General features: G+C 38.1%; 1 protein-coding gene across 12 annotated transcripts in view; it reads right to left on the reverse strand.

Moving 5' to 3' along the window:
• Positions 1-17,718: 17,718 nt before the first annotated feature.
• The window catches only part of LOC135212740 (SH3 and cysteine-rich domain-containing protein-like), a 635,516-nt gene continuing 627,864 nt past the window's right edge, over positions 17,719-25,370 (reverse strand). For all 12 annotated transcript variants that reach the window (XM_064246459.1, XM_064246455.1, XM_064246457.1 and 9 more), the window contains one exon: positions 17,719-21,973. In XM_064246459.1, coding sequence (XP_064102529.1) covers positions 21,872-21,973 — 102 coding nt within the window. In that variant the 3' untranslated portion in view covers positions 17,719-21,871. The remainder of the gene's footprint in view (positions 21,974-25,370) is intronic.

A 25,370-nucleotide genomic window follows, 5' to 3' on the forward strand; every position in this document is an offset into this window, starting at 1 on the left:
TGAATGAGGAGAAGATTCCAAAGTAGAGAGGCGTACAGGAGAACGACGAGTTGTAAAAGAAGGACGCTTATCCGAAAATTCTTGTCTAAACTCGCATTCCTTCCTAAATGCAGACAAACTCTTAACAGCAAACGAGGAAGGACTCCTTTCTTTAGAAAGACCACGTCTATCCCTAGGGAAACTACGAGAGGGAGAGCGCCTGCTAAGATCCTGGCGCCGATCGTGAGGAGAGCGGCTACTAGGCGCCGAGCGCCTATCTGTCACTAGGCTTCTTAGTGGAATCCTGGCGCCTACCAAGCGGCGAAACGTTGCTAAAAATAGGGCGCCTTTCAGGAGCAGGGCGCTTGAGAGGCTCTTGATGCCTACGAAGCGGAGAGCGGCTGCTACGCTTCCGAGCGCTTAAACGGAACAGGGCGTTCGGCGAGATCTTGGTCCTTACCAAGGGGAGAACGTCTGTAAGGCTCCGAGCGCCTAAACAGAATCAGGGCGCCTGAGGCGTTCTTGACTTCTAGCAAGAGGAGACCTATCAGGAGTAGGAGTCTCGAGAACGAAGAGCGCCTACTAGGAGAACGAAGCAAACGAGGATCAAGGTGTCTTTCTCCAGGAGAACAGCTACCAAAAGAATGACGCTTACCAGGAGCAGGGCTCCTACTAGACTCTTGATGTCTTACAGGGGAGGAGCGAACTCCATGCGATGAGCGCCTACCAGTCACGTTATCCGACGCCCGACTACAGTAGTCGGAAGGAGAAGTGCGCCTCCTTTCAGAAGGGCATTCCCTAGGTTCTCTGAGAAGACGAGGAGAAGGGGCTGACTGAGTCTACCCGAGGAGGAATCCGATTTGGGGAAAATCTTCATAGTCCAAGGAGCGCCTATCCGTCGAATGGCGTCTCGACACCTCCGAGCGGGAGTGGTGTTTCCTCTCGTGAAATGTTACGATGTGTAGAAGAATCCTCAAAAGAGGAGAACGCCGATTACAAGGAGAGCGCTCTTCCGACGAAACGCGCCTCGATCTCTTGATCGGGAGAGACAAATCCTTCCTTCTACGCGATCTCGATGCCAAGGAGTCCGCCAAGGCTTTTTGTTGATCTGAGCTTGTAGGCCCGCTAGCACTCGAGGAAGAGAGTCCCCAGGATCTTCTTCCGAAGCAAGCTCAGCGCGAGGCGCGGGAGAAGGAGGGCGATCACCGGATCTCCTAGGCTTCTTTGCTTGCAAGGAAGCTACATCAGAAAAATCTTCTGGGCTGGACGCTAACGTACTGAAGGGAGCCTCCGCAGCCCTCTTCAACGGGCGTGACGCCTCCTTAGAGCTCCAACCACGCTTCAGCGAAGGAGAAGAGGATGACGAAAAACACTGGCGAAGAATATTCTTCTTCTTACGATCCAAGGCAGCCTGGGAGCGAACTTCAGGATCTGCCGAGGGGACGCCTGACCGGTGGGGGCTCTCCCTAGCCCTCCTGCGGCTTTTTGACTTTCCTCCTCCACTGGAACTGGGAGTCTGGAAGAGGTCTAGGCCTGGAGGCACTAAGGAGCCGGTCATACGCACCCTCCACATCACTGGGTACACTGCACTTATCATCACTGACACTCTTACCTTGATCAGTACGAAGATTCTTGTCTTCCTTAGAACACAAGGAAGCTTTTGAGGCCGCCACCTCCGAAGACGAATCTACGGCTTCGGTGCGGGGAGCAGGAGCTGAGACCTGGGAGGAAGGTTCTAAAACTACATTAATGTTAGTTTCATTCTCACTCATTCTCGACCTGCTCGAACTCCTTGAAGAAGCTTTACGTACCCTATCCCTTTCCAGTTTCCTAAATATAAGAAGAAAGAGCCTTATATTCATCTTCGTTCAAAAACCTCACACTCTTGACACGGGTTACTAAACGAACATTCATTCCCCTACATTTAACACAGAAAGTGTGAGGGTCAACCGCAGCTTTCGGTAAACTTCACCTTACATCCATCGGTCAAACATACTCTAAACAAAACCGGAGTTTTGGAAACAGAATCAAAATCAGACATTCTACAGGAAATCCAGCGCAAAGTCAATAACGGTCCACAATCAGCGTATGCCAAGCCAACATAGAGCGAATACGTCACCAAAATGTCCAAATCAATCTCCAGGCAAGCGAGAAATGAAGAATATATCGGAATGAACCGACAACAGTTGTTATCGCTTAGCGACAGAAAAAAATCTGGCTGGAGAGATAGATTGGTTCATACGCCCGCCACCCAAGCGGCGGGTAAGGTAGACCACCTGACCTACCTGTCGCGTGTGCCGCGAGATTTGAAATTCTGTCGGAACGTCGGAGACTATAGCTAAGTATATATCTGGCAGGGAAGTTCATGTACAAAAATGATATTGTTATGATACAATAAAGTTTTATACATACTTACCTGGCAGATATATACTTAGCTATTTGACTCCGTCATCCGACAGAAATTCGAATTTCGCGCACACGCTACCGGTAGGTCAGGTGATCTACCTACCTGCTGCTGGGTGGCAGGAATAGGAACCATTCCCGTTTTCTATCATATTTTTTCTATACCGCCTGTCTCCTGAGGGGAGGTAGGGTGGGTATAAATCGTATATATCTGCCAGGTAAGTATGTATAAAACTTTATTGTATCATAACAATATCATTTTTATACATTCAACTTACCTGTCAGATATATACTTAGCTCATTCACACCATTGGAGGTGGGTCAGAGACAGCTAATTACAGATTCAAACAGGAATCACAACAATCGTTGTAGGTAATAAATAAATAAAACCTTGGTTCCTACCTGTTTAGACTGAAGACTTCATGAATACAATCCAAGAGTCTAGTCAGTCTCAAGAGCCTCAGCGAGATATTGATCTATGGCTAAGAGTTCTTGTGGGTCTGCCAAAGGGGTCTTATCCGCTTACTCGGCAGAGCCTGGAAGGACTATGTCAATGGGTGCTTATCCACTTACTTGACAAGAACCTTATTCAAGGAGCACAACGATCCCGATCACCTTAACCTAACCATGTTAGTTCTAAGATTGCAAGAAGTTATCCCCGAACTCCTTGCAAACAACCACAAACTCGAATCACAAACATTCGTACACTTAAAAGCACAAAAATAAATTAAAAAAAAAAAAAAAAAAAAAAATTTTGTACCCTCTTGCCAGTAAGACGCCTTCCTGATTCCCTACTGACCCAAGCAAGGACGCCCGTGCGACAACAAGCATTCTAGTCAGTAGAAGACCAACAACCCGTCTCACAAGGTAGATCTACGTACAATTAAAAATACAAAATTTTCTAAGGATCGGTATGTGTTCCAAGCCCCAGCACTGTATCCGCTGATACAAAAGGACCTAGAGAGAAACACTTTTCATAGGTCACTTTAACGTCCTTAAGGTAGTGAGATGCGAAAACTGAATCACACCTCCAGTAAGTCGCATCCACAATGTCTTTTAAAGACATGTTCTTATGAAAAGCTAATGAAGTGGCCACAGCTCTTACCTCATGAGCCTTCACTCGGAGAGTCCTGAGAGTCCTCAGTGCAGTTACTATGAGCATCAGTAATAATGCTCCTAACAAAAAATGACATGGGTCTACTAGGATCCCGAACTGCACACCACAGGCTTTGTTTACATCCCCTGAGTTCGTTCTTCTTCTTTAGATAAAACTTCAGGGCTCTAACTGGACATAAGGATCTTTCCAATTCCTCTCCTGCGAGATATGAAAGCCCTTTAACTTCAAAACTCTTTGGCCAGGCGTTTTGAAGGGTTCTCGGTCTTGGCCAGAAACAGTCTGGAAAGAACAAATTGCAGCATCACTCTTAAATCCCACTCGAGAATCTAGAGCGTGGATTTCGCTAATTCTTTTCGCAGTCACTAAGGTCAACAAGAATATACATTTTCTCGTTAGATCCCTAAACGACGCGTTGTGAGGAGGCTCAAATCTACTTGACGACAGGAATTTTAGAACCACATCCAAGTTCCAGTTCAGGGAATGGTTAAAACGGGAAGGGGGGGGAGAAATGGTTTTTGCAGGTTTCGAATGACCTTATAAGGTCGTGGAGATCCTTATCTTCTGCTATCTTCAAACCTCTGTTTCGAAAAACAGCAGAGAGCATACTCCGATAACCCTTAATGGTCGAAACTGATAATTGAGATTCCTCCCTAAGGAAAATCAGAAAATCAGCAATGTTGGTCACAGAGGTATCGGAGGAGGACAGTTTATTCTTCTTCCGCCATCTTCTGAAAACATCCCACTTGGATTGGTAGACCCGAATAGTTGAGGATCTTCGGGCTCTAGCAATTGCTTTCGAAGCTTTGCTTGAAAAGCCTCTCGCTCTGACAAGTCTTTCGATAGTCGAAAGGCAGTCAGAGCGAGAGCGGGGAGGTTTTGATGATACCTCTCGAAATGGGGTTGTTTGAGAAGATCTCTTCTGTATGGAAGAGATCTTGGGAAGTCCACTGTCCATTCCTGTACCTCTGTGAACCAATCTTGAGACGGCCAAAAGGGGGCGACGAGTGTTAGTCTCGTCCCTTTTGAAGCCACAAACTTCTTTAAGACCACTCCTAACATTTTGAAGGGGGGAAAGGCGTATGGCATCTAGACCTGCCCAGTCAGCAGCATGGCATCCACCGCTATAGCTCTCGGGTCTTCCACCAAGGAGCAGAAGTTCTCTATCCTTCGGATAGGAAGGTGGCAAATAGGGTCTATTTGAGGTCTGCCCCACAGGGACCACAGAGTTTGACAAACCTGATTGTGAAGGGTCCACTCTGTGGGGAGCACTTAGTTTAACCCTTTAACCGTTTAGTACGTATATATACGTAGCACGCCAACGCTACCTGGGCCGTTAAGTACGTATATATACGGAGAGCAGATGTTTTGACCGTGACGTTTGGTACGTATATATACGATTGATTTTTCCTACCTTTCTTTCAAGGTAAATCCTCTATAATGTATTCTCTCTAGGTCCGAGGAAGTGTTGATGACCTTATCCAAACAAAAACACTTCCTCCCGAACCCCTTTTTATCATAATTTTCCTGATTTTGTATATCTAAAGCAGGAATTCGCCAATCACTTGGCTGAGTCGCTATGTAGCGAGAGAACGCGCTGCTGGCTGGTCGTTCATTTACACGGAATTTTGGTCTTTCAACGCAGGGGTAAAAGGGCTATAATCCTTTCTAAGCCAACTTAGCATCGGCCGTGAGTTGTTTTCGTCTGTTTTTCTTTTCCAACTCTAGCGCAAATGAAATGCGATAAGTACGCACTTGTAGTTTATTGACATTTTTCCCACTGAAATATAAAAAAATGTGCTGGAACGTTACAGACAAAATGTTAGATGTAGAACGCACAAACTTTCATTCATGAAACAATACTCTAAATGAAAGTTATGTACAAAATTCTTACACAACAAACGTTGTTGAAAATTCATCCGACAGTGAAAATGATGAAAACGAAAACAGGGCTAGCAAGGTGAAGACAATAAAGTAAGATGTGTGAATGATTGCCAGTAATTTCCTGTCCTAAGATTTCAGTCGTGTAGAGAGAGAGGAGAGGGGGCGAGAGAGAGAAGAGAGAGAGAGAGAGAGAGAGAGAGAGAGACCTTACCTTACCTTACAGACCTTACATCTTGTTCGGGTTGCCCCCAGGTCCCTCAGTGTGAGGCACCTCTAATGTCTACCAGAGAGTTGCTAGTACATCTTCCGGTATATTTTGCATCTTCCAATCTTGGATGGTCTGGGATGCAGTTTAGATATTTGTCGAGCTTATTCTTAAACACATCTACGCTCACTCCTGATATATTCCTCAGATGAGCTGGCAACGCATTGAATAGACGCTGCATTATCGATGCTGGTGCGTAGTGGATTAATGTCCTGTGTGCTTTCCTTATTTTTCCTGTATAGTTTTGGGCACTATTAATCTACCTCTGCTTGCTCTTTCTGATATTTTTAGTTCCATGATATTTTCTGCTATTCCTTCTATCTGTTTCCATGCCTGAATTATCATGTAGCCGTTCTCTTCTCCTTTCTAGACTATATAATTTTAAGAATTGTAGTCTTTCCCAGTAGTCTAGGTCCTTAACTTCTTCTATTCTAGCTGTAAAGGACCTTTGTACACTCTCTATTTGTGCAATATCCTTTTGATAGTGTGGGTACCATATCATATTGCAATATTCAAGTGGACTACGAACATATGTTTTTATAAGCATAATCATGTGTTCAGCTTTTCTTGTTTTGAAGTGCCGTAACAACATTCCCATTTTTGCTTTACATTTTGCCAACAGAGTTGCTATTTGATCATTGCATAACATGTTCCTATTCATCATCACACCAAGGTCTTTAACTGCTTCCTTATTTGTGATGGTCTCATTATTAGGTCCCTTATATGCATATAGCTTTCTTTCTCTGTTTCCATAATTTATTGATTCAAATTTATCAGAGTTAAATACCATCCTATTTACCTCTGCCCAATCATATACTTTGTTAAGGTCTCTTTGTAGAGCGTTCCTATCTTCATCACAAGTAATTTCTCTACTTATTCTTGTGTCATCTGCGAAACTACTCACTACCGAATCCTTCACATTATTGTCTATGTCTTCAATCATAATAACAAACAGTATTGCAGCTAACACCGTACCTTGCGGCACACCGGATATTACCTTGACTTCATCCGATTTCTCGTCGTTTGCAATAACTATCTGTTTTCTGTTGTGTAAAAATTCTTTTAACCATCTTCCTACTTTATCCACGATATTGTGTTTTCTAATTTTCTTCGCTAACTATCATTATGGTCTACTTTATCAAAAGCTTTTGCAAAGTCTACATAAACCACATCTGTTTTCATTTCCGCTTTTCATATTTTTGAATATGTTCTCACGGTGGACTAACAGTTGGGTTTGTGTACTTTTTCCGGGTACGAAACCATGTTGTCCTTTATTAAACAAATTATTTTTTATTAAATGTTTCATAATATTTTTCTTCATTACCCTTTCATACACTTTCATAATATGTGATGTTAGACTCACAGGCCTATAATTACTTGCCTCTAGTCTTGATCCACTTTGAAAGTAGGGGTAATATATGCTAATTTGTGCTCATCATAAATCTTGCCTGTATCTACACTTTGTCTTAATAATATTGCAAGTGGCTTTGCGATAGAATGAACTACTTTCTTTAACAAAATAGCAGGAATTCCATCAGGCCCTGCAGCAGCTCCATTTTTAATTTCATTAATAGCCTGCACAATATCAGCTTCATTAATATCTATGTCAGCTAAATTATTCACTATTTTCATCCCTTACTTCTATATCATTATCTTCATTATCTATTCTAGGGTGAATTCTCTCTTATATCGTTCTGCCATATGTTGCAAATTTCCTTTTTTTCATTCGTTAATCTCCCTTCAATTCTCAGAGGGCCTATTTCTATTCTTCTTTTATTCATCTTCTTCGCATATGCGTATAATAGTTGGGGTTTTGCTGATATTTAATAGGGTTTTTTCTTCCAAGTCCCGTTTTTCATTTTCTTTTGATTGTATAATCTTTTGTTCTGCATTTTCTATCTTACTTTTTAGTTCTATAACTTTCCATGCATTTTTTTCTTTTGCAAGACCTTTTTTCCACTTTCTGATTTTCTGGAACAAGATCCTTCTGTCTCTTGGTATGCATGAATGATGTTTACTTTTCTTCTTCGGTATATATTTTGTTTTTCCACTATTTTCTCCAATATTTTATATAATATCTCCGTATTTACCCTTATGTCATCACTTACGAAAATGTTATCCCAATCTTTGTTTAATTCTTCATTAATTTCTGACCATTTTATATTTTACTGTAGAAGTTGTATTTTCCATATCCTTCCCACTTTTTCATTTCTTGCTTATCTCTATTTTCACTTGCTTTGGAATGAACTGTTAATTCTATGACATTATGGTCTGAAATATTCGCATTATAAACTATTATTTCTTTAACATAATTCATCTCGTTCACAAATACTAGGTCTAAAGTATTTTCCCCTTTCTTGTTGGCAGGTGATTTATTTGTTGAATGTTGTATTCTAGTAGCATATCTAATAGCTTTTCAAATTGCCTCTTATCTTCTGCACTACTATTACTCTCTTTTTTATATGTATAAGTACAACCACAATCTCCTATTCGTTCTTTCCATTCTACGAAAGGAAAGTTGAAGTCACCAGATAGGAGAATAGTCCAGTCCTTGTGATTTCTACATATATCATCCAATTTTTCAATTATTAAGTCAAACTCTTTAGTATTAGGAGGTCTATATATTACTATGTTCATCAATTTTTCAGATTCAAATTCTACCGCTATTAGTTCACATTCTGAGTTACTATACTTCTCATATATTTTTTTTCCTTGTTTTTTGTCTTTCCCATATATTGCGGTTCCCCCTTGATTCCTATTTTTTCTATCTGATCTATAAGTTTGGAACCCTTTTATTTGATCATCATTCCCAGTCTCTTGGATACCAGGTTTCACTTATATTCATTATATCTATTTTCTTTTCATTTTGGGTTAGTTCTTCTAAGTACTCTATTTTTCTTTTTGAGTTACTCGTAACTAAACCCTGCGCATTCATCACTATGATGGTTTGCGTGTTTTCTCCTTCATTTAATACTGGTAGTAATAAGGATTTTCCCATGTCTCTTTCCTGTTCTGGTATGTGTTCTTTTTTCATTTCCAGAAAATTCTGACATTAAAAAATCCAACTTTTCCATAATATTTGATCTTCCTTCATCATAATTATTCATTTTGTGTCTGAATCTGCAATTTTCTCCGTTTCTGCAATATCCTCTTGCATAATAAATACAGTTATTATCTCTTGGGTATAATTTCGGAGCTGATGCTTTGAAATTTTTTGCTGACACCTCTGCATATCTCATTGGTGGTTTGCTTTTCTCTTTTACCTGATATTCTTGATTTCTCTCTTTATTTGTTTCTTTCTTATTTTGGATTTTATTACTTGGTTGGTTATTTATTTGATTATGATTCATGGCTACAGGGTGCATATATTTGCATTTTTTGTCGAACTTACATCCTTTTCCTTCTTTTAGGTTTTTACATATTTTTGGATGCAGATCTCTGCAATCATCCCCATGATCCATCTACAAGTATGCAACATTTACCATATATTTCATAGTTTTGACATATCTTAGGATGTTTGTAGTAACATCTTTCTCCAAATCTGCAATTCCCTCTTTTCAAAAGGTTGCAGATTTTGTCTTTCTTGTCTATTTTTTCCTCGTTTTCCCGTTCATTGTATGATCTGGTAGAGCCTCTTCGGGATTTGCTTTTCTGTTGTCATATCGTAATTATTTCTTCGTAGGTATGCTGCTTTATTGCCTCATATGTAGTATCAATGAGTATCTCTGCATCCATACTTTTATCTTGTTCTTTGTTTTCCTTATTTTTTTCTGTCATTTCATTTTTGTTTACTTCTCTTCCGTTTTCCTCTTCTTCTTTTCTTCTTCTTCCTCTTCCTCTTCTTCTTCATCCTCAACTATTTGTACATTCAATCTTGATTTAATAACATTGTCTATCCATGATAGACATGTTTGAACAAAATTCTTGTATCTTTTCTCAAATCTTGTATTACCTCAGCACACTGTGGATGGGTCGGAATGTTTGCATGCGCACATTTTCTGATTAGGTTTTGTGGATTGACTATGCTATACCAAACCTTACACAGTTTGCATGCTTTTGGCATTCTTTTTTCCTAATGCATCAATTAGGATATTCACAAGATTCACCTTATTCATTTTCTTTGTCGGAATATGTTGGTTTATGTATATTTTCTTTATGAGTCTCTTGACCACTTGGATTTTATTTGGAACTTCTTCAATTATTTTCAAGATGTCATTAGATTTGTTCCAGTTTGAAGGATTATATCCTTCTAATATATCTATGAATGCTTTTGTATCTTTTTGGTTAGGACTGTTGCTGATTTCATAGATGAGAAATGCCAGTTCCCTTCCTGGCTACCTCATCGTATTGCGAATCTGCTAAACACGCCAAATTACGCCACCTCTTCCCGCAGTTGGAACTTACTGCCATCTTGTTCTGATTTATAGTATTACACCTTGATAAACTAACTTAGAAGACGCTTTATCCTACTATTTTCACACTAATCTTATCACCGATAGTTCACGAACACTTCTAGATATTTCTCAAATTCTAGTCGTATGTTAAACTTGTGATATCTGTTGATTAATCTGAGTTCACGCGGGTACGTCTCACCAAGCAAGATGGCTACTTACGAGAGAGAGAGAGAGAGAGAAACTGTTTTCTTTGTATTCTACTGTACCCTCCTTTGAACACTGATGCCATATACAGAAATTCGAACCTAACAATTTTGTCATTGATAAAATATTTACATATATATATATGAATATGTATGAGTGCTATGTATGTAATTACATTTATAGTGCACACAGAAACACTTCCGACTTACAATCTCAATACAGATAATCTGCATCCCACAATTGGGTTGGTTCTTTAATCTGGTCATAAAATCCTACTTATCCCTCCCCCGGCCGTCCAGAAGAATGAGGTTCCGGGACAAGGCCATCGCTTGAGGAAAAATAACAGTATTTTTTTTTTTTCCATCGCCTAGTTTTCATTTTTTCATCGGTGAATCTGGGCTAGAACTTGGGAGTTCGTATGATTTATTTAGGTGATTAGAAACTAGATTATCTTCACCCTACCTTTTTATCAAAGCAGTTTACTATACGATTTCAATTCTTCAGATTTCTGTTCATTTTACGTCTTCACGGTTAGATACGTAAAACCTAGCATGGAAAGGTGTGGCGGCGTGTTTCCGCCACATCTTCACAACGTTCAAACTTTGGGCAAGGTTTTATGAATAAAACCTGGGAAAAATAGCAGCGTCTAAAACGTACATGTCCATGGTAATTTTGGTTCGACTATGATACGGATAACTGGCGAATACATAAATTTGTACGGCAGCACCGTAGTTGATATTGAATGAAATGATCGGTTGTTGTTGTTTACAGCTCCAGTTACCTCCCACCCGTGACGAATTTGATGCGCTTGGTATTAGGGTCTGGAATTATAACGAGTCCTTTTGAAGGATTCCAGTTCCTTCTATCATTGACGATGGTCAGTTCGGAATTCCCTTGTCGACGGTCAAAAGTCACGGGGACAGTAAAAGTCGTTTACCTGTACAAAAGGGAGATCACTAAATCCGCCATTCCCCATGAAACAAGGAATTGGAATCGGTGAAAAGGACTCTGGATAACTCCAAGGCCACTCTCTAACTAATGCTCGAGGGGTTCCACCCACAAAACTCGATGCAGGTGGAAGGAAAGGAGAGATGAAAACAACAACTGATCATTACCTTGGACATGCTTCTCTCTCTCTCTCTCTCTCTTTGGTATATATTTATATATATATATATATATATATATATATATATATATATATATATATATATATATATATCAAGAGAGAGAGAGAGAGAGAGAGAGAGAGAGAGAGAGAGAGAGAGAGAGGAGAGAGAGAGAGAGAGAGAGAGAGGCATATTCAAGGTAATGATAATTATTTCTATTTATTGACATTTATTGTAAGTTGAAGTAGATAAATCATAGACTCAGCTTAAAGATTGTAATTTTACTTGTGTTCAGTACATGTAACGTTTATGTGGCTTCACCCTAAATAATTCCCATTGTTTCTTATTATATTTTTAAATCGGTGAATATATATAATTCCCACAGGATTTTCCACTTCTTCATATTCTATTATATAACTTCTTGAGCTTACCTTTCTCTTGATATATATATATATATATATATATATATATATATATATATATATATATATATATATATATATATATATATATATATACATATTATATAAGATATATACTAAATAAAAGTAAACTGTATAGAATTTCTAAGTGACATATATTATATATATATATATATATATATATATATATATATATATATATATATATATATATATACTATATATATATACTATATATATATATATATATATATATATATATATATATATATATATATATAATATATATATATATATATAGATATATATATATATATATATATATATATATATATATGAAATCTCACTTATTTTTGTTTCTATGTACTAAACGGACATGCATCGTGGATGATGTAGAATTCATAACCAAACCTAGCTTTTAGCTTCAGCCAAAAGACTGGATTATACGGACTACAAAATGTGAGATCTTTTGGAATCAACTTTATTACATACCATTATTATGGCTTGTCAAAGAAAAATCTGATGATTTGTAAGAGCAATAATTCGAAGGGCAATTGTTGTATCCTATTATTTATAAATTTTAGAGCGTCAAAAGAAGAAAGGGTTTTATGTACAACGAATAAACCTCCTTACACGAAACAATGACAAATGTGTCTGTCCATAAGAGAATGTTATTTTCCAATGGCACCATGCTGATAATTCTATGTCCAAGGGATAAATTATTATTATTATTATTATTTTATTATTAATATTATTATTATTATTATTATTATTATTATTATTATTATTATTATTATTATTATTATTTGGCTGGAAAGAGCAGACATATAAATACGTGACAGTGGTTAAAGGGAACGGCCGTATGTATGTTAATAGATTTATATGAGTTAAAATATATGGAATAAGATACAGAAACTGAAAATAAGCTAATGTAGCCACCCTGCACTCAAAAGATAGCGCGACCGGGAGAACAGTTGCCATGTTGTGTTTTTAACTATTTGCTGACAGTTTTGTTAGCGTCAATGTTTGCTGCCCCCACTCTTGGCTGACAGCTGGGGCACCAAAGCTGCTTCCCATAGCAAACGGTTATTGGGTTAACCTGCTTAGCCTGTCTGCTCTGACATTTTTCTCTCCTTCCACGAATCTTGTGAGGAGAGTCACATTCTTGTCTTTCGTCCAATATAACAGTTCTTTTGTTATCTGGAACAGAGAAAAAGAGTGAGTTCCCCCTTGTTTCCTGATATAGGCCAACGCTGTGGTGTTGTCCGCGTTGACCTGTACCACTTGACCTATTACCTCTGTTTCGAAGGCTTTTAGGGCTAGGATAACAGCAAAAAGTTCTTTGGTGTTTATATGCCAGTCTTGTTGATCCTTCCTCCATTGGCCTGATACTTCTTTTGTCCCTAGAGTCGCTCCCCATCCCTTCTCTGAAGCGTCTGAGAACAAGATTAGGTTTGGGTTCCGAACCACTAGAGACAAGCCCTCGTTCTTTTCCAGGGGTATCAGCCACCACTTTAGATGATTCTTCACTTCCAAAGGAATTACGAAAGTGTCTGAAAGTTGCCCGTTCTTCCAACTCCAAATTCTTCTTAAGAAGAACTGAAGGTGGAGTCTTCCTAGAGAAATGAACTGTTCTAGTGAGGAAAGGGTTCCCAGAAGGCTTAACCATTCCCTTACTGAACTCCGTTCTTTCTCTAGGAAGCTCGAGACTTTCTGTAAGCCCCGAACAATTCTATCCTGGGATGGAAAAGCCCGAAAACCCTGAGAATCCATCCGAATCCCCAGATAAACTAAGTTCTGGCTGGGGACCATCTGAGATTTCTCGAGGTTCACAAGTAATCCTAATGTCCTTGTCAGGTTCAAAGTAGTCTGTAGGTCCTCCAAACATTGTTTCTCCGACTTGGCCCGGATTAGCCAATCGTCGAGATACATAGAGATGTTGATCCCTTCTAAATGAAGCCATTTGGCCACGTTCCTCATCAGATACGTAAATACCTGGGGAGCGGTGGATAGGCCGAAGCACAAGGCCCTGAACTAGAAGATTTGTCCTTGAACTACAAATCTGAGGTATTTTCTTGACGACGGGTGAATCGGAACATGAAAGTAAGCATCCTGAAGGTCCAGGGAGACCATCCAATCTCCCTGACGCAAGGCTGACAGAACCGAAGCTGAAGTTTCCATGGAGAACTTCTTTTGCTCCACGTAACGGTTCAGGATGCTTACATCCAGTACGGGTCTCCATCCCCCCGAAGCCTTTGGTACTAAGAAAAGGCGGTTGTAAAACCCCGGGGAGAATGGATCCCGCACTATCTCTATTGCTTTCTTGTCCCTCATCGACACCACCGTCTGCAGGAGTCTCTCTCTCAGTCCATGGTCCTTGTATCTTGTCGACAAATCCATCGGAGATGTTGCTAAAGGAGGTCTGTCTATGAAGGGAATGATGTAACCCTTCTGTAGAACAGACAGAGTCCAGGGATCTGCTTCTCTTAAGGACCAAGCCTCCACAAAGTGTTGAAGTCTGGCCCCTACCTGTGCTTGGAGGACATGGCTGCTACTTGCTCTTTTTAAAAGAGCGGAAGGAAGACCTTCCTCGCTTGTCGAAGGGCTTTCTCTTCGTAGTAGGTCGAGTCGAGGATGCTCCACGAAAGGGCACAACTGGAGTACGAGAAGACTTCCTTATTTGATCAGGTATTGTCAAGGTCTATTCTTCTTCGTGGATTGCACCAGATCCTGCGTTGCCTTTTCAGAAAGGGATCTAGATATATCCTTTACTAAAGGTGAAGGAAACAGATGATCTGACAGAGGTGCGAAAAGTAGTGCGGACCTCTGTGAAGGAGAAACTCCTTTTGTCAGAAACGAACTGTAAAGGGATCTTTTCTTTACCACCCCAGATCCGAACAGGGCAGCTAACTCGCCAGATCCATCTTGCACAGCTTTATCCATACAAGATAGGACACTGTGTAAGGCTTCCGGATCAAGAAAATCTGCACTCGTCTTTTTAGCCAGCACCCCAAGGGACCAATCCAAGAAGTTAAAAACTTCTAATATGTGGAATATTCCCTTAAGGTGCTGATCTAATTCAGACATACTCCACGATGCCTTTGCTGAATTTAGAGAGTGTTTTCTAACCGACTCTACTAGGCTAGAGAAATCTGAATCCGCAGAAGAGGGGAGGATCAAGCCCATAGCTTCTTCCGTCTTATACCATATTCCTCTCCTCCCTGTCAGCTTGGAGGGAGGAGAGCAATAAACCGTTCTAAGAGCCTCCTTCTTAGACAAAAGTCAGGAATCCAAAGATTGGAGAGCCTTTTTCATCGAAATCGCAGGCTTCATCTTTAGGAAAGCAGAGGATTTCGGAGTTTTCGTACTCGAAAACAGCTGGCGTCTCGCGCCTGGCAGGATCCTCGCGCCTGGATGGCGCCTCGCGCAAAACTGGCGTCACGCACCTGGCTGACGTCTCGCACCCAGCAGTATCCTCGCCTTGCGCCTGACAGGAGAACGGATCTTGCTAGGTCTATGCAAGGCTGAAGAATCCGATTTCAAGTCAGACGAGGACAAATCTTGATGGCGAGTCTGACCCCTCGAAAGCCTAGATTTCTTAATAGGCAGGAAAGCGTCTTTCCTTCTAGGAGGGTCTCTTGAAAGAACTCCCACAAGCGAAGTGATGGAATCCTGCATGTTACGAAGGATTCTATTCGTTTCCAAGTTCTTGTCCAACGGAGGTATAGAAGATCGGTCTTTTACCGGTTCCCACAAGTCTGCGGGGGAAGGAAGCACATTCTTTGCCTTCTTAATTTCCGTAGGAAAATCCTCCTGAAAACGTTCAGGACTCGATGTGATCCTGGGCTCATCCCAACCTCTTTTTAGGGGGCAAGAAAGATCCTCCGATCTCCAGCCTCTTTTAGGAGAAGAATTCTCCGAAGAGGAGAAACACTCCCGTAGAACGCTTTTTCTGTAGCGTTCTCTGGCATTCTGTGGCTATACGCCGAAGGGACGTCTGACTGTTGGGGATCCTACACAGCCTCCTTACGGCTTTTGACATTCCTTCTCCTCTGGGCTTGGGAGCTTGAAAGAGGTCTAGGCCTGGGAGCGTTGAGGAGACAATCAGACGCCCCCTCCACAGCACTGGGGACACTTATATCACTATCCACAGCACTTAACTCACTTTGCTTACCTTCAATGGCCGCCATTTTGGTTTCCATTTTTCGTAGGGCGGCTTTGAGATTAGCAATCTCTGATGCCGAATCTGTTGGTTCTATCAAAGGAGCAGAAACTACATGATTAGATGGGGCAGTAAATGGAGAAGAGGGTATAACATTACTGATAACCCCGCTAGATACAGAACTAGGCAAGGCCTTGGAAGAAGACCTCCTCACCCTGTCTCTTTCCAACTTCTTCAAATATGAAGTTAGAGATTTCCATTCTTCCGCACTCAAACCTTTGCATTCATTACAAGTGTTATCAAAAGAGCATTCATACATCCTGCATTTCTTACAAATAGTATGAGGATCAACTGATGCCTTTGGCATCCTAACTTTGCACCCCACATTCACACACATTCTCACCACACTTCCAGAGTCAGACATCATGTTGAACAATCCAAATCAAATCCAATAAACGGTCCACAATCGCGTATGCCAGTACAATCAATCCAAATACGTCACTGAGAAGTCCAAACGAAGATCAATTGCGATGCAAAATACGAATCCAGCCGGAGATACCCACAACGATGTTGCCAGTATGGCCGACAGAAAAAATATGATAGAAAACGGGAATGGTTCCTATTCCTGCCACCCAGCGGCAGGTAGGTAGATCACCTGACCTACCGGTAGCGTGTGCGCGAAATTCGAATTTCTGTCGGATGACGGAGTCAAATAGCTAAGTATATATCTGACAGGTAAGTTGAATGTATAAAAAAAGTTGTTAATGCTAGATAAGCAAAAATAAAATTCAAGACAGCACTTATGCATAGGAAACCAATATCAAAATACAGAAGAAAATAGTACAAAAAATACTAAAATGAAACAAAATACAATACCTAAAACTGTATGAAGTGGGAAAACCAGCAACTTTCATGTTTCACATCGAGACAATAAGAAATCAGAAATAATCCGTGCAACTACTTCCACCAGTTAACCAAACAATGATCCAGTGGGTAACATACAGATTAAAAACATGAAAATACAAAGAATGAAAAAATAAAGAGAGTAATAATCCTTGAATATTTGCTACACTCTTGCTTAAGAGTAAGGTACAGTATATGGGAAAAAGATTGTTACTGGCAAACTGTAAAACCAACTAAGAATAAAGAATTTGACTTTGGACAAATTCTGAATAAAAAAAAACTGGCAAATTAATACTAACATAAGTTGTAATTAAAATAGAAAGAAACCATGAAATATTTTAACAGTGTAAAGAAAGCAAGCTAGGTGCAATAAGTCAATCAGTTAACAGCTGAGCAGACTCATTAAATATGAGGTGGCTGATGGATGAATTTGTGAGGGTATTGTCAAGGAAGAGAGTTCTTTTATGATCAAAATAATGAGTATGGGAGACATTGTGGACCATAAAGAGGCCTTAATATAAATGATGAGTTTGTGGTTTCCAACAGAGTACTTGTTTCAGTCTTTTTTAATGACAGGCACTTTTTTGCAGCCTAGCGTAGAAGAGCAACTTGAGCAAGCCACAGCTAGGATCTGTTGTCAAAGACATAAGCAATGCATCATGTTGCAGATGATCTCATCCTGCAGGCATTAGCATTGTTTGTTTTACCAAACAGTGTGAAGAAACACTGATGAAGTTGAAATAAAGGCTTAAATATATACTTCATAATATAAAATTACAAAATTTATGTATACATACGTATGTATACCATTTATATTTTGAAGAGAATTCATCACATTCCCTGTCCTCCCCATCTCATCAGAAAAGGTTTTAAAAACCTGAATATTTGTGGTTGCTTTATTTAAAAAGTTTCAGTGAAGTAGGGATTGAATAAATGAAACTTAATACAAACATTCATTTGATTTTACATATTACTGAAAATTAAATAATTTTTTCCACAGAAGCTAATACAGTATAAACCTTATTGCATTATTATCATGCTGTGGATTACCAAAATCTCATCCTTCTCCAAAGGCATCATAAAAACATAAAAATACAATTATTGCCAGTTGATTTTTTTAAAATAATGATTTTGCCTTTGCTAATGGAGATAAGGCTACTACAAGCCTTGCCATAACACTCCAAGTAATAATAGGATAGTGCAAAAATGTTAGATTAGTATTGAAAATAGATTTTCCACTGCAACATGTCTGGCATAAAAAAAGGTTCGAGGGAAATGGCAGGAACTGAGGGAAGGTATAAGACGACCAAAGTGCAACTTCACTCTACTTACTGGCAACTTATTAAAGGTTTAACTATATCAGAGGTCACAGAGTTTAAAGAGTTAGGTAACTACTGTACCTGGGATCAGGGTGATATGACTAATACAGTTAATGATAAATCTGCTCTTCTTTTATCTCTCATCTCACCTATAGCTTTATCACCTAATATTCGTGTTTTATTAGAAATATAAAGAATTTGATATATATATAGAAATCTGAGGAAAATTACAATTAGCTTTACATATCATAACCATAAAAAAACAATTTTATATATTTACCAGTAAATCCTGTCTTGGATACTAATCATAAGTTTATAGCATGCTATTTATACATTTGAATACCCAGCATCATTTTTGCTCCTTACATACATTTTAAAAATAGTGTAGATACAATATTCCTTTCCTATTTGTCAATCCATATTTGTAACTGTAAGCCTTCATAAACAATAGCGTATTAGGCACAAGAATTTCTGGATGTAAAGCATGTAATATCAGTGAAGATAGAGAGTTTCACATGAAATTTATAAATCTACTTACATAGTTATAAAAGCAGTGATAAATGACCAAAAACATTCTAAAAGTGCTTAATGCTAACAAATTCAAAATAAAATGATCTGATAAGAAACTACAAAAGGTAAACATTCTAGCATATAAATTAGTGTAATGAAGTGATATCTAAACCAGAATATTATATTACTGGTACAGGATGGAATAGATAATTAGGCTGCTTCTGAACATTACATAAGTGTTAGTAGTATATTACATTATAGCATTTTAAACATTACATTTCATCATAACTTCAAACCTAATTTTAATGTATCACAACCTAATTACACTTCATAATTGTATGATTTCATATATTATGTCTACTGGAAGGACTGAAAATATAAATTTTTTTCTGCCATTTTCGAACTGCATCTTGAATGTGTTTGGTCATATAAAATTTGTTGTTACAGAGTAATATATTGAGTTTACTTGGATACAGTCTTAAATAGCAATCATATGAAAGACAAGTAGAAAGTTTGCATTTCTTGTAAATTCACTCACTTCCACAATTGTCAGAGTTGCACTTTTCCTTTTCATGGGCTTCTTATGCATCGTAAGTATTTTAGATTTTCAGGATTTCACTTATGTTTCAAGAAATTAAATACAGTACTACACTGAGTTCTTCAGTGCTATGCAGAGATAACTTGAGGGATTTCTGGATCTAGGAGAGTGACACTTTGGGGCACTGGTGCTGCATGTAGTACGTGAGAGCAACTTAGCAAGCTTTCTATCTTCCAAGTGAAAGGAAACCTACTGTTCAGAAGATTTCCCATTGTGCAAACATGTATCGTGATCACCTTAAAAAAGTGCAGAGAATATGTCGTGTGCAAAAGAGCTAAACAATAACAACAACAGCAACAACAACAACTAATGCTCAGGAATGAATGTTACTGGCTTTGTCATCACCCTTTTTATTTTTATTTATTTATCTTTTTTTTTTTACAAATAACATGTCCGATGAATATGGGTGCAAAACTCAACCAGAAATCAGCTCAGTTTTCCAGGTTGAGCTGTACAATTGTCCTTTTCTAGCCACACCGATATGTATGCACTCTCGCATGTTTACTCACATGCCTGTGTTTATAGGTGCATAGAAACAATGTCTTTGCTGGAGTAAATATCATGTATATCTTTGGCTGTATGCATGTAAGAAAATAGTTACCTGTTTTGTATGAATATGAGAATATACATTTATGCAGTATATCTTAATATAGATTGCTTTTAAAACAAAGCAAAATTTAGTTTTAGGTAAAATGTTCATCAAGAGGTCTGGATTTGTTTTGATGTCAACATAATGGCAAATGCAAATTGGCCTTTACAGTTTCATGGCAAAGTTCCCATTGGTATGTAATAACTAGTAATTTTCTTTGAAATGACATTGCATAAACAATTTTATGATTCATACAACTTTCACCCTCTTCTTTTAGGAAGGTTTAAATAATAAAAACAGTAGTTTTGTTAGGCTACCAGCAAAAACCCATTTGGCAATTCATGAGTATTTGTAAGTCAAACAAAAGGCTTTGCTTTGGTAAAATTAACTGACAACACTGAAAGGTTTTAACTTGCAAGAAAATGATAAGTAAGAGGAGTATGCAAAGATGCTTGTACTAATTATATATTTACAATGAGGCAATTTGTTACTTTGAATGAATAAATTTTCCTGTGTACATGAAGAGCTGGTTATCATGATCCTAATTTCCATGTAATCTTTACAAACTATACCAGAATCTTGCATAAAAGAGAACTTGATTCCTGCAAAGATCATTGAGCTTAATCTTGACAATTATACATCACAAAACATACAAATAAAATATGCTGATGTTCCATGCAGTTAAGAGTATGGAACTAGTCTCTGTTTTATTGTGAGAGATTTATGTTTTATAGGTGCCACACACTTTAATAAGTGACATAAAAAAATTCCCAATAAATCTTTCATGAATTACTTTAGTCAAGAAAATTACCATAAATCAGATGCTGCATGATAGTCTCTGGTGCCTATAGTTTCCAATAATCTCTGTGCTATGAACCTCATTTGAATTATTAAAATTTCCTTGCATGCATCCATTTCACATGCATTTTGTACTATTTTAGCATCTATATTAAAGACTATGGAGGTGTATTATGTATTTATAAAATTACATATCAAGCCCTTTGCACTGCATGCATTGGAGGTGAAGATAATGATGATGGATGAAACTGTAACTTAGATTTAAATAGTATATGTTTTTGCTGTTGCAGATGGAGTACATCATCATGTAATTAACTATCTATGAAGTTATTATTCCAGTATGGTTTTGCAAATGAAAAACTCCAGCTCTCTTTACTATAGTCATTGACATACACAATACGCCTTGCTTTTACCATTATGTTTACGAATCTAACATGAAAGTTTCAGAAAATTAAAACATTCTCAAAATAAAAAAAGTTACTTTCCTGTTTCTGATACACCTTACTTTTGTGAATATGCATGCTGGAGGAATAAAAACTGCAGACTGTGCAAAGTCTATTGAGCTACATTTTTCACATATATGCAACATAAGAACTCGACTGATATGCACCATGGTTGAGAAGTTGCTACTATTCAATATTTCTAAATGCTAAACCAGATGTAAACTGGAAAGCAATTGGATTTTATAGCAAATTGTACCATTGATTATTTTAAGACTCAATAGTAATCATTTCTTAAGAATGATTTATTATGCCTCTTTGCAAACAAAAAGCCTCTCTTCTCTCTTTTTTCTTCAAATGTTGTATAATAAATATCTTCCACCTCAAACCACTTTGTTAATTAGGAATCATAAAGGAAAATATGAAGCTCTATTGACTTAACCAGTCTTCCTAATAAAGAGTCTATTGTAAGAGTATTCTGGCCTTGAAAAGTGTAAGTATATACCAGTGAAAATGCTTCTTTGCATTTATACACTGCATATATGTACACTACTTTGGTATATATGACTGGGATGTATCCATTTGTATGTAGTATATATTTTGCCGTCACCTAATTCATATATCTAACATGACATGGAACTGCCATGTGCATTTCACTGCTGTCTATGGGCCACACCAAGGCCTATGATTTTCAGTGAACAAGTACATCAGATGAAACACACAACACATGTGTTTTATAATAAAGAATTTTTGGAGTCCTCTGGTTGTGACAGCTTTGAGATCAAGCCTCTTGCAAGTATTTGAGAGGACACACTCCTTGCTGGTTGTCTCCATTGCGAATCATTACCATGCCATCAACCTCTTCTCCTATCTGGATCACAATCTGCCAAAATAAGTGCCAAAAATAATTTCAGTCAACGAACTCAAGCTCCATTACTTCTATTATTATTCATAAGCTGAACTGATAAATAAAACTTACAAATGTAAAATCTAACTGGAAATACACAAATCTTTATCACTGCTGCAACAGAAAGTTAATTATAGTACAGTGGTACCTCAGGATACGAAATTAATCCATTCCGAGGCGGCCTTCGTAACCTGAGCTTTTCGTATCTTGAACCGCATTGTACATGTAAATTGCCTAATTCGTTCCAAGCCCTACAAAAACACCCCAGTAAATTTTATTTCCAGGCTTACAACACATGTTCTAGGGTTACGACGCCGATCCGACGGAAGAAATATGACTCCAAAATGGCAAAATACTGTACATACTTGAGTAATATTCAACTGCATGTAATGTTCAACCCCATTTTTACTGCATATATTAGGACTTTAGCATATGTCCCTTATCAATAAGCCTAGCCTATGTTAGCAGTTGCTACTGTAGCCTAGTCTATGATTCTGACATCAAAACAAAGAAGCTAAGAGCTTAGAATATGCCAATAAAATGTATATAAATAATCAGTATGTACTCATTTCAAATAATTATTAATTAACCATTGACTATAATAGGCTTGTTTACAGTTTAGTTGCCCAGGCCGCGTAACACCATTTTGCCCGGTCCATAATCACTCCGCCACGGTAAGTAGTTCACGGACCCGACAGTCACCCTGCCCGAACATGCTTCAACCAGTCAGACTTTCAAAACTTTCGCCAAAACAAACGGCCGCCATCATCTTCTGTGTTCGTCCGCCGATTATCTAGCAGACATTCCCTTTGGCCAACTAAACTGTAGGAGCTCCGTTATTTATTATCAGTTTTTATAAGAATCTTACTGACTGTTGATTATATGCTAGGCCCCTATTATTCATTTCTACCACCTTTACTGTGACGATACCCTTGGCCAGGACACGCAACACCTTCTGCCCGGCCCTTAATCACTCCGCTGAGGTAAGTAGTTCTCTGACCCGACCCTGCCCGACCATGATTCGACCTCAGTAAGTTCCTTTGTGTCAGCACATAAACATTCATCATGTCCGCTTCTTCCACGTCGTATCCCGCGTATGTGCAATTTGCCGCCGCCATTCCAGTTACTATACCGGACCTTGTGATTCTTTGCCGTGACGAACGATCCCAGCCAGAAAGAAAAGAAGAATCGTGTGCCCCGAAGACTCTGATGATTCCGATTTCCAACTCTAAGCTTGCCTTTACTTCTGGGAGGGACTCGGATTTGACACCTCCCAATATTAAGGTCAGTTAATCGATGTATCTGTAAGATATGTTCATTTGTTAAGGTTGAAACCAAGTACTAGATAATATATAGTAGGTCAGTGTTTTTATTGGCAAGTGGAAGTCAGGGCTGCTCACCATATCCGAACATTCACGTGCGCTAGCAGTCCACGTGTTTGAACTATGAACTCAGACGTGACTTTAATCCATGTATTCTAGCAAATATTAAGTGTGTTTACATATCCGTAAGAAGTTACCGGTGCCAGTCATGTCCGAACGTACAAGTAACGGCGCATGTTAACCCTTAAACGCCGAGTGGACGTATTTTACGTCGACATTTTTTGTCTCCCGGGTGCCGACTGGACGTATTTTACGTCGACATACAAGTTTTTTAAAAATTCGCAGAAAAATACTTATAGGCCTACCAGCCGAAAACTCTTGAATCACGCGCCTTGGGGGATGCTAGGAGTTCACGGATCAAGGTGTTGTTTTGTTTACAATCATTACGCAGTCGCGCAAGCACATCTCGGAAATTATTTCGTCACTTTGACATAATTTTTGTACCATTTTAAATTAGCCGTTACATGGAGTATTATATATGAAAATGTGCGCATTTTTATGTAGAATACAAAAATAAATACTCATGACTGTAGCTTTTATCAGTTTTGAGATATTTTCATATAAATAACGATAAGTGCCAAAATTTCAACCTTCGGTCAACTTTGACTCTACCAAAATGGTTGAAAAACGCAATTGTAAGCTAAAAATCTTATATTTTAGTAATATTCAATCATTTACCTTCATTTTGCAACTAATTGGAAGTCTCTAGCACAATATTTAGATTTATGGTGAATTTATGAAAAAAACTTTTTCCTTATGTCCGAGAGTAACTCTTCTGAAAAAAATCATACGTGCGATTGTGGTAATGTTTGCACCATTTTAAAATTAGACGTTACATAAAGTTTTATATATGGAAATGTGCGCAATTTCATGCACAATACAATTAAAAATACCCATGGTTGTAGCTTTTATCAGTTTTGAAATATTTTCATATAAAAAAATGATGTGACAAATTTTCAACCTTCGGTCAACTTTGACTCTACCGAAATGGTCGAAAAACGCAATTGTAAGCTAAAACTCTTATGTTCTAGTAATATTCAATCATTTACCTTCATTTTGCAACAAATTGGAAGTCTCTAGCACAATATTTCGATTTATGATGAATTTAAGAAAAAAATAACATTTTCTTTACGTCCTCGCAGTAACTCTTCCAAAAAAAATCATACGTGTAATTGTGGTAATGTTTGCACCATTTTAAATTAGCCGTTACATAAAGTTTTATATATGTAAATGTGTGCAATTTCATGTAGAATACAACAATAAATAATTCAAGGTTGTAGCTTTTCTCATTTTAGAAATATTTGCATATAAATCACGATAAATAGAAAAAAAACCACGTTCGGTCAACTTTGACTCTACCGAAATGGTCGAAAAACGCAACTGTAAGCTAAAAATCTTACAGTCTAGTAATATTCAGTCATTTATCTTACTCTTGAAACAAATTCGAAGTCTCTAGCACAATATTTAGATTTATGGTGAATTTAAAAAAAAACTTTCCTTCCCTCCGCGCGCGGATTCTCCGCCACAAATCTCCGAAATGCGTACGTCGCATTCTCGGAATATTTGCTCCGTTTCATATTAGGCATTTCATAGAGTTTTATATATGAAAATGTGCGCAATTTCATGAAAAATAAAACTAAAAATATTTGAAGGTTGTAGCTTTTCTAATTTCTGAAATAATTGCATATAAATAAAAATATATAAAAAAAATTCGACATTCGGTCAACTTTAACTCGTCAGATATGGTCAAAAACTGCAATTGTAAGCTAATACTCTTACAGTATAGTAATATTCAATCATTTGTCTTCATTTTGAAAGAAATTGGAAGTCTCTAGGACAATATTTAGATTTATGGTGAATTTTTGAAACAAATATTTGTTTACGTCCGTGCGTTACGAATTCATACATTATTTTGTGATAATATTTTCTCTGTGTTGCTTTTATTGTTTTACAATGTGTTATATAACTAAATGATCGCAATTTAGTGTACA

Source organism: Macrobrachium nipponense, chromosome 41 (genome assembly GCF_015104395.2).
Source record: "Macrobrachium nipponense isolate FS-2020 chromosome 41, ASM1510439v2, whole genome shotgun sequence".
Taxonomy (NCBI): Eukaryota; Metazoa; Arthropoda; class Malacostraca; order Decapoda; family Palaemonidae; genus Macrobrachium; species Macrobrachium nipponense.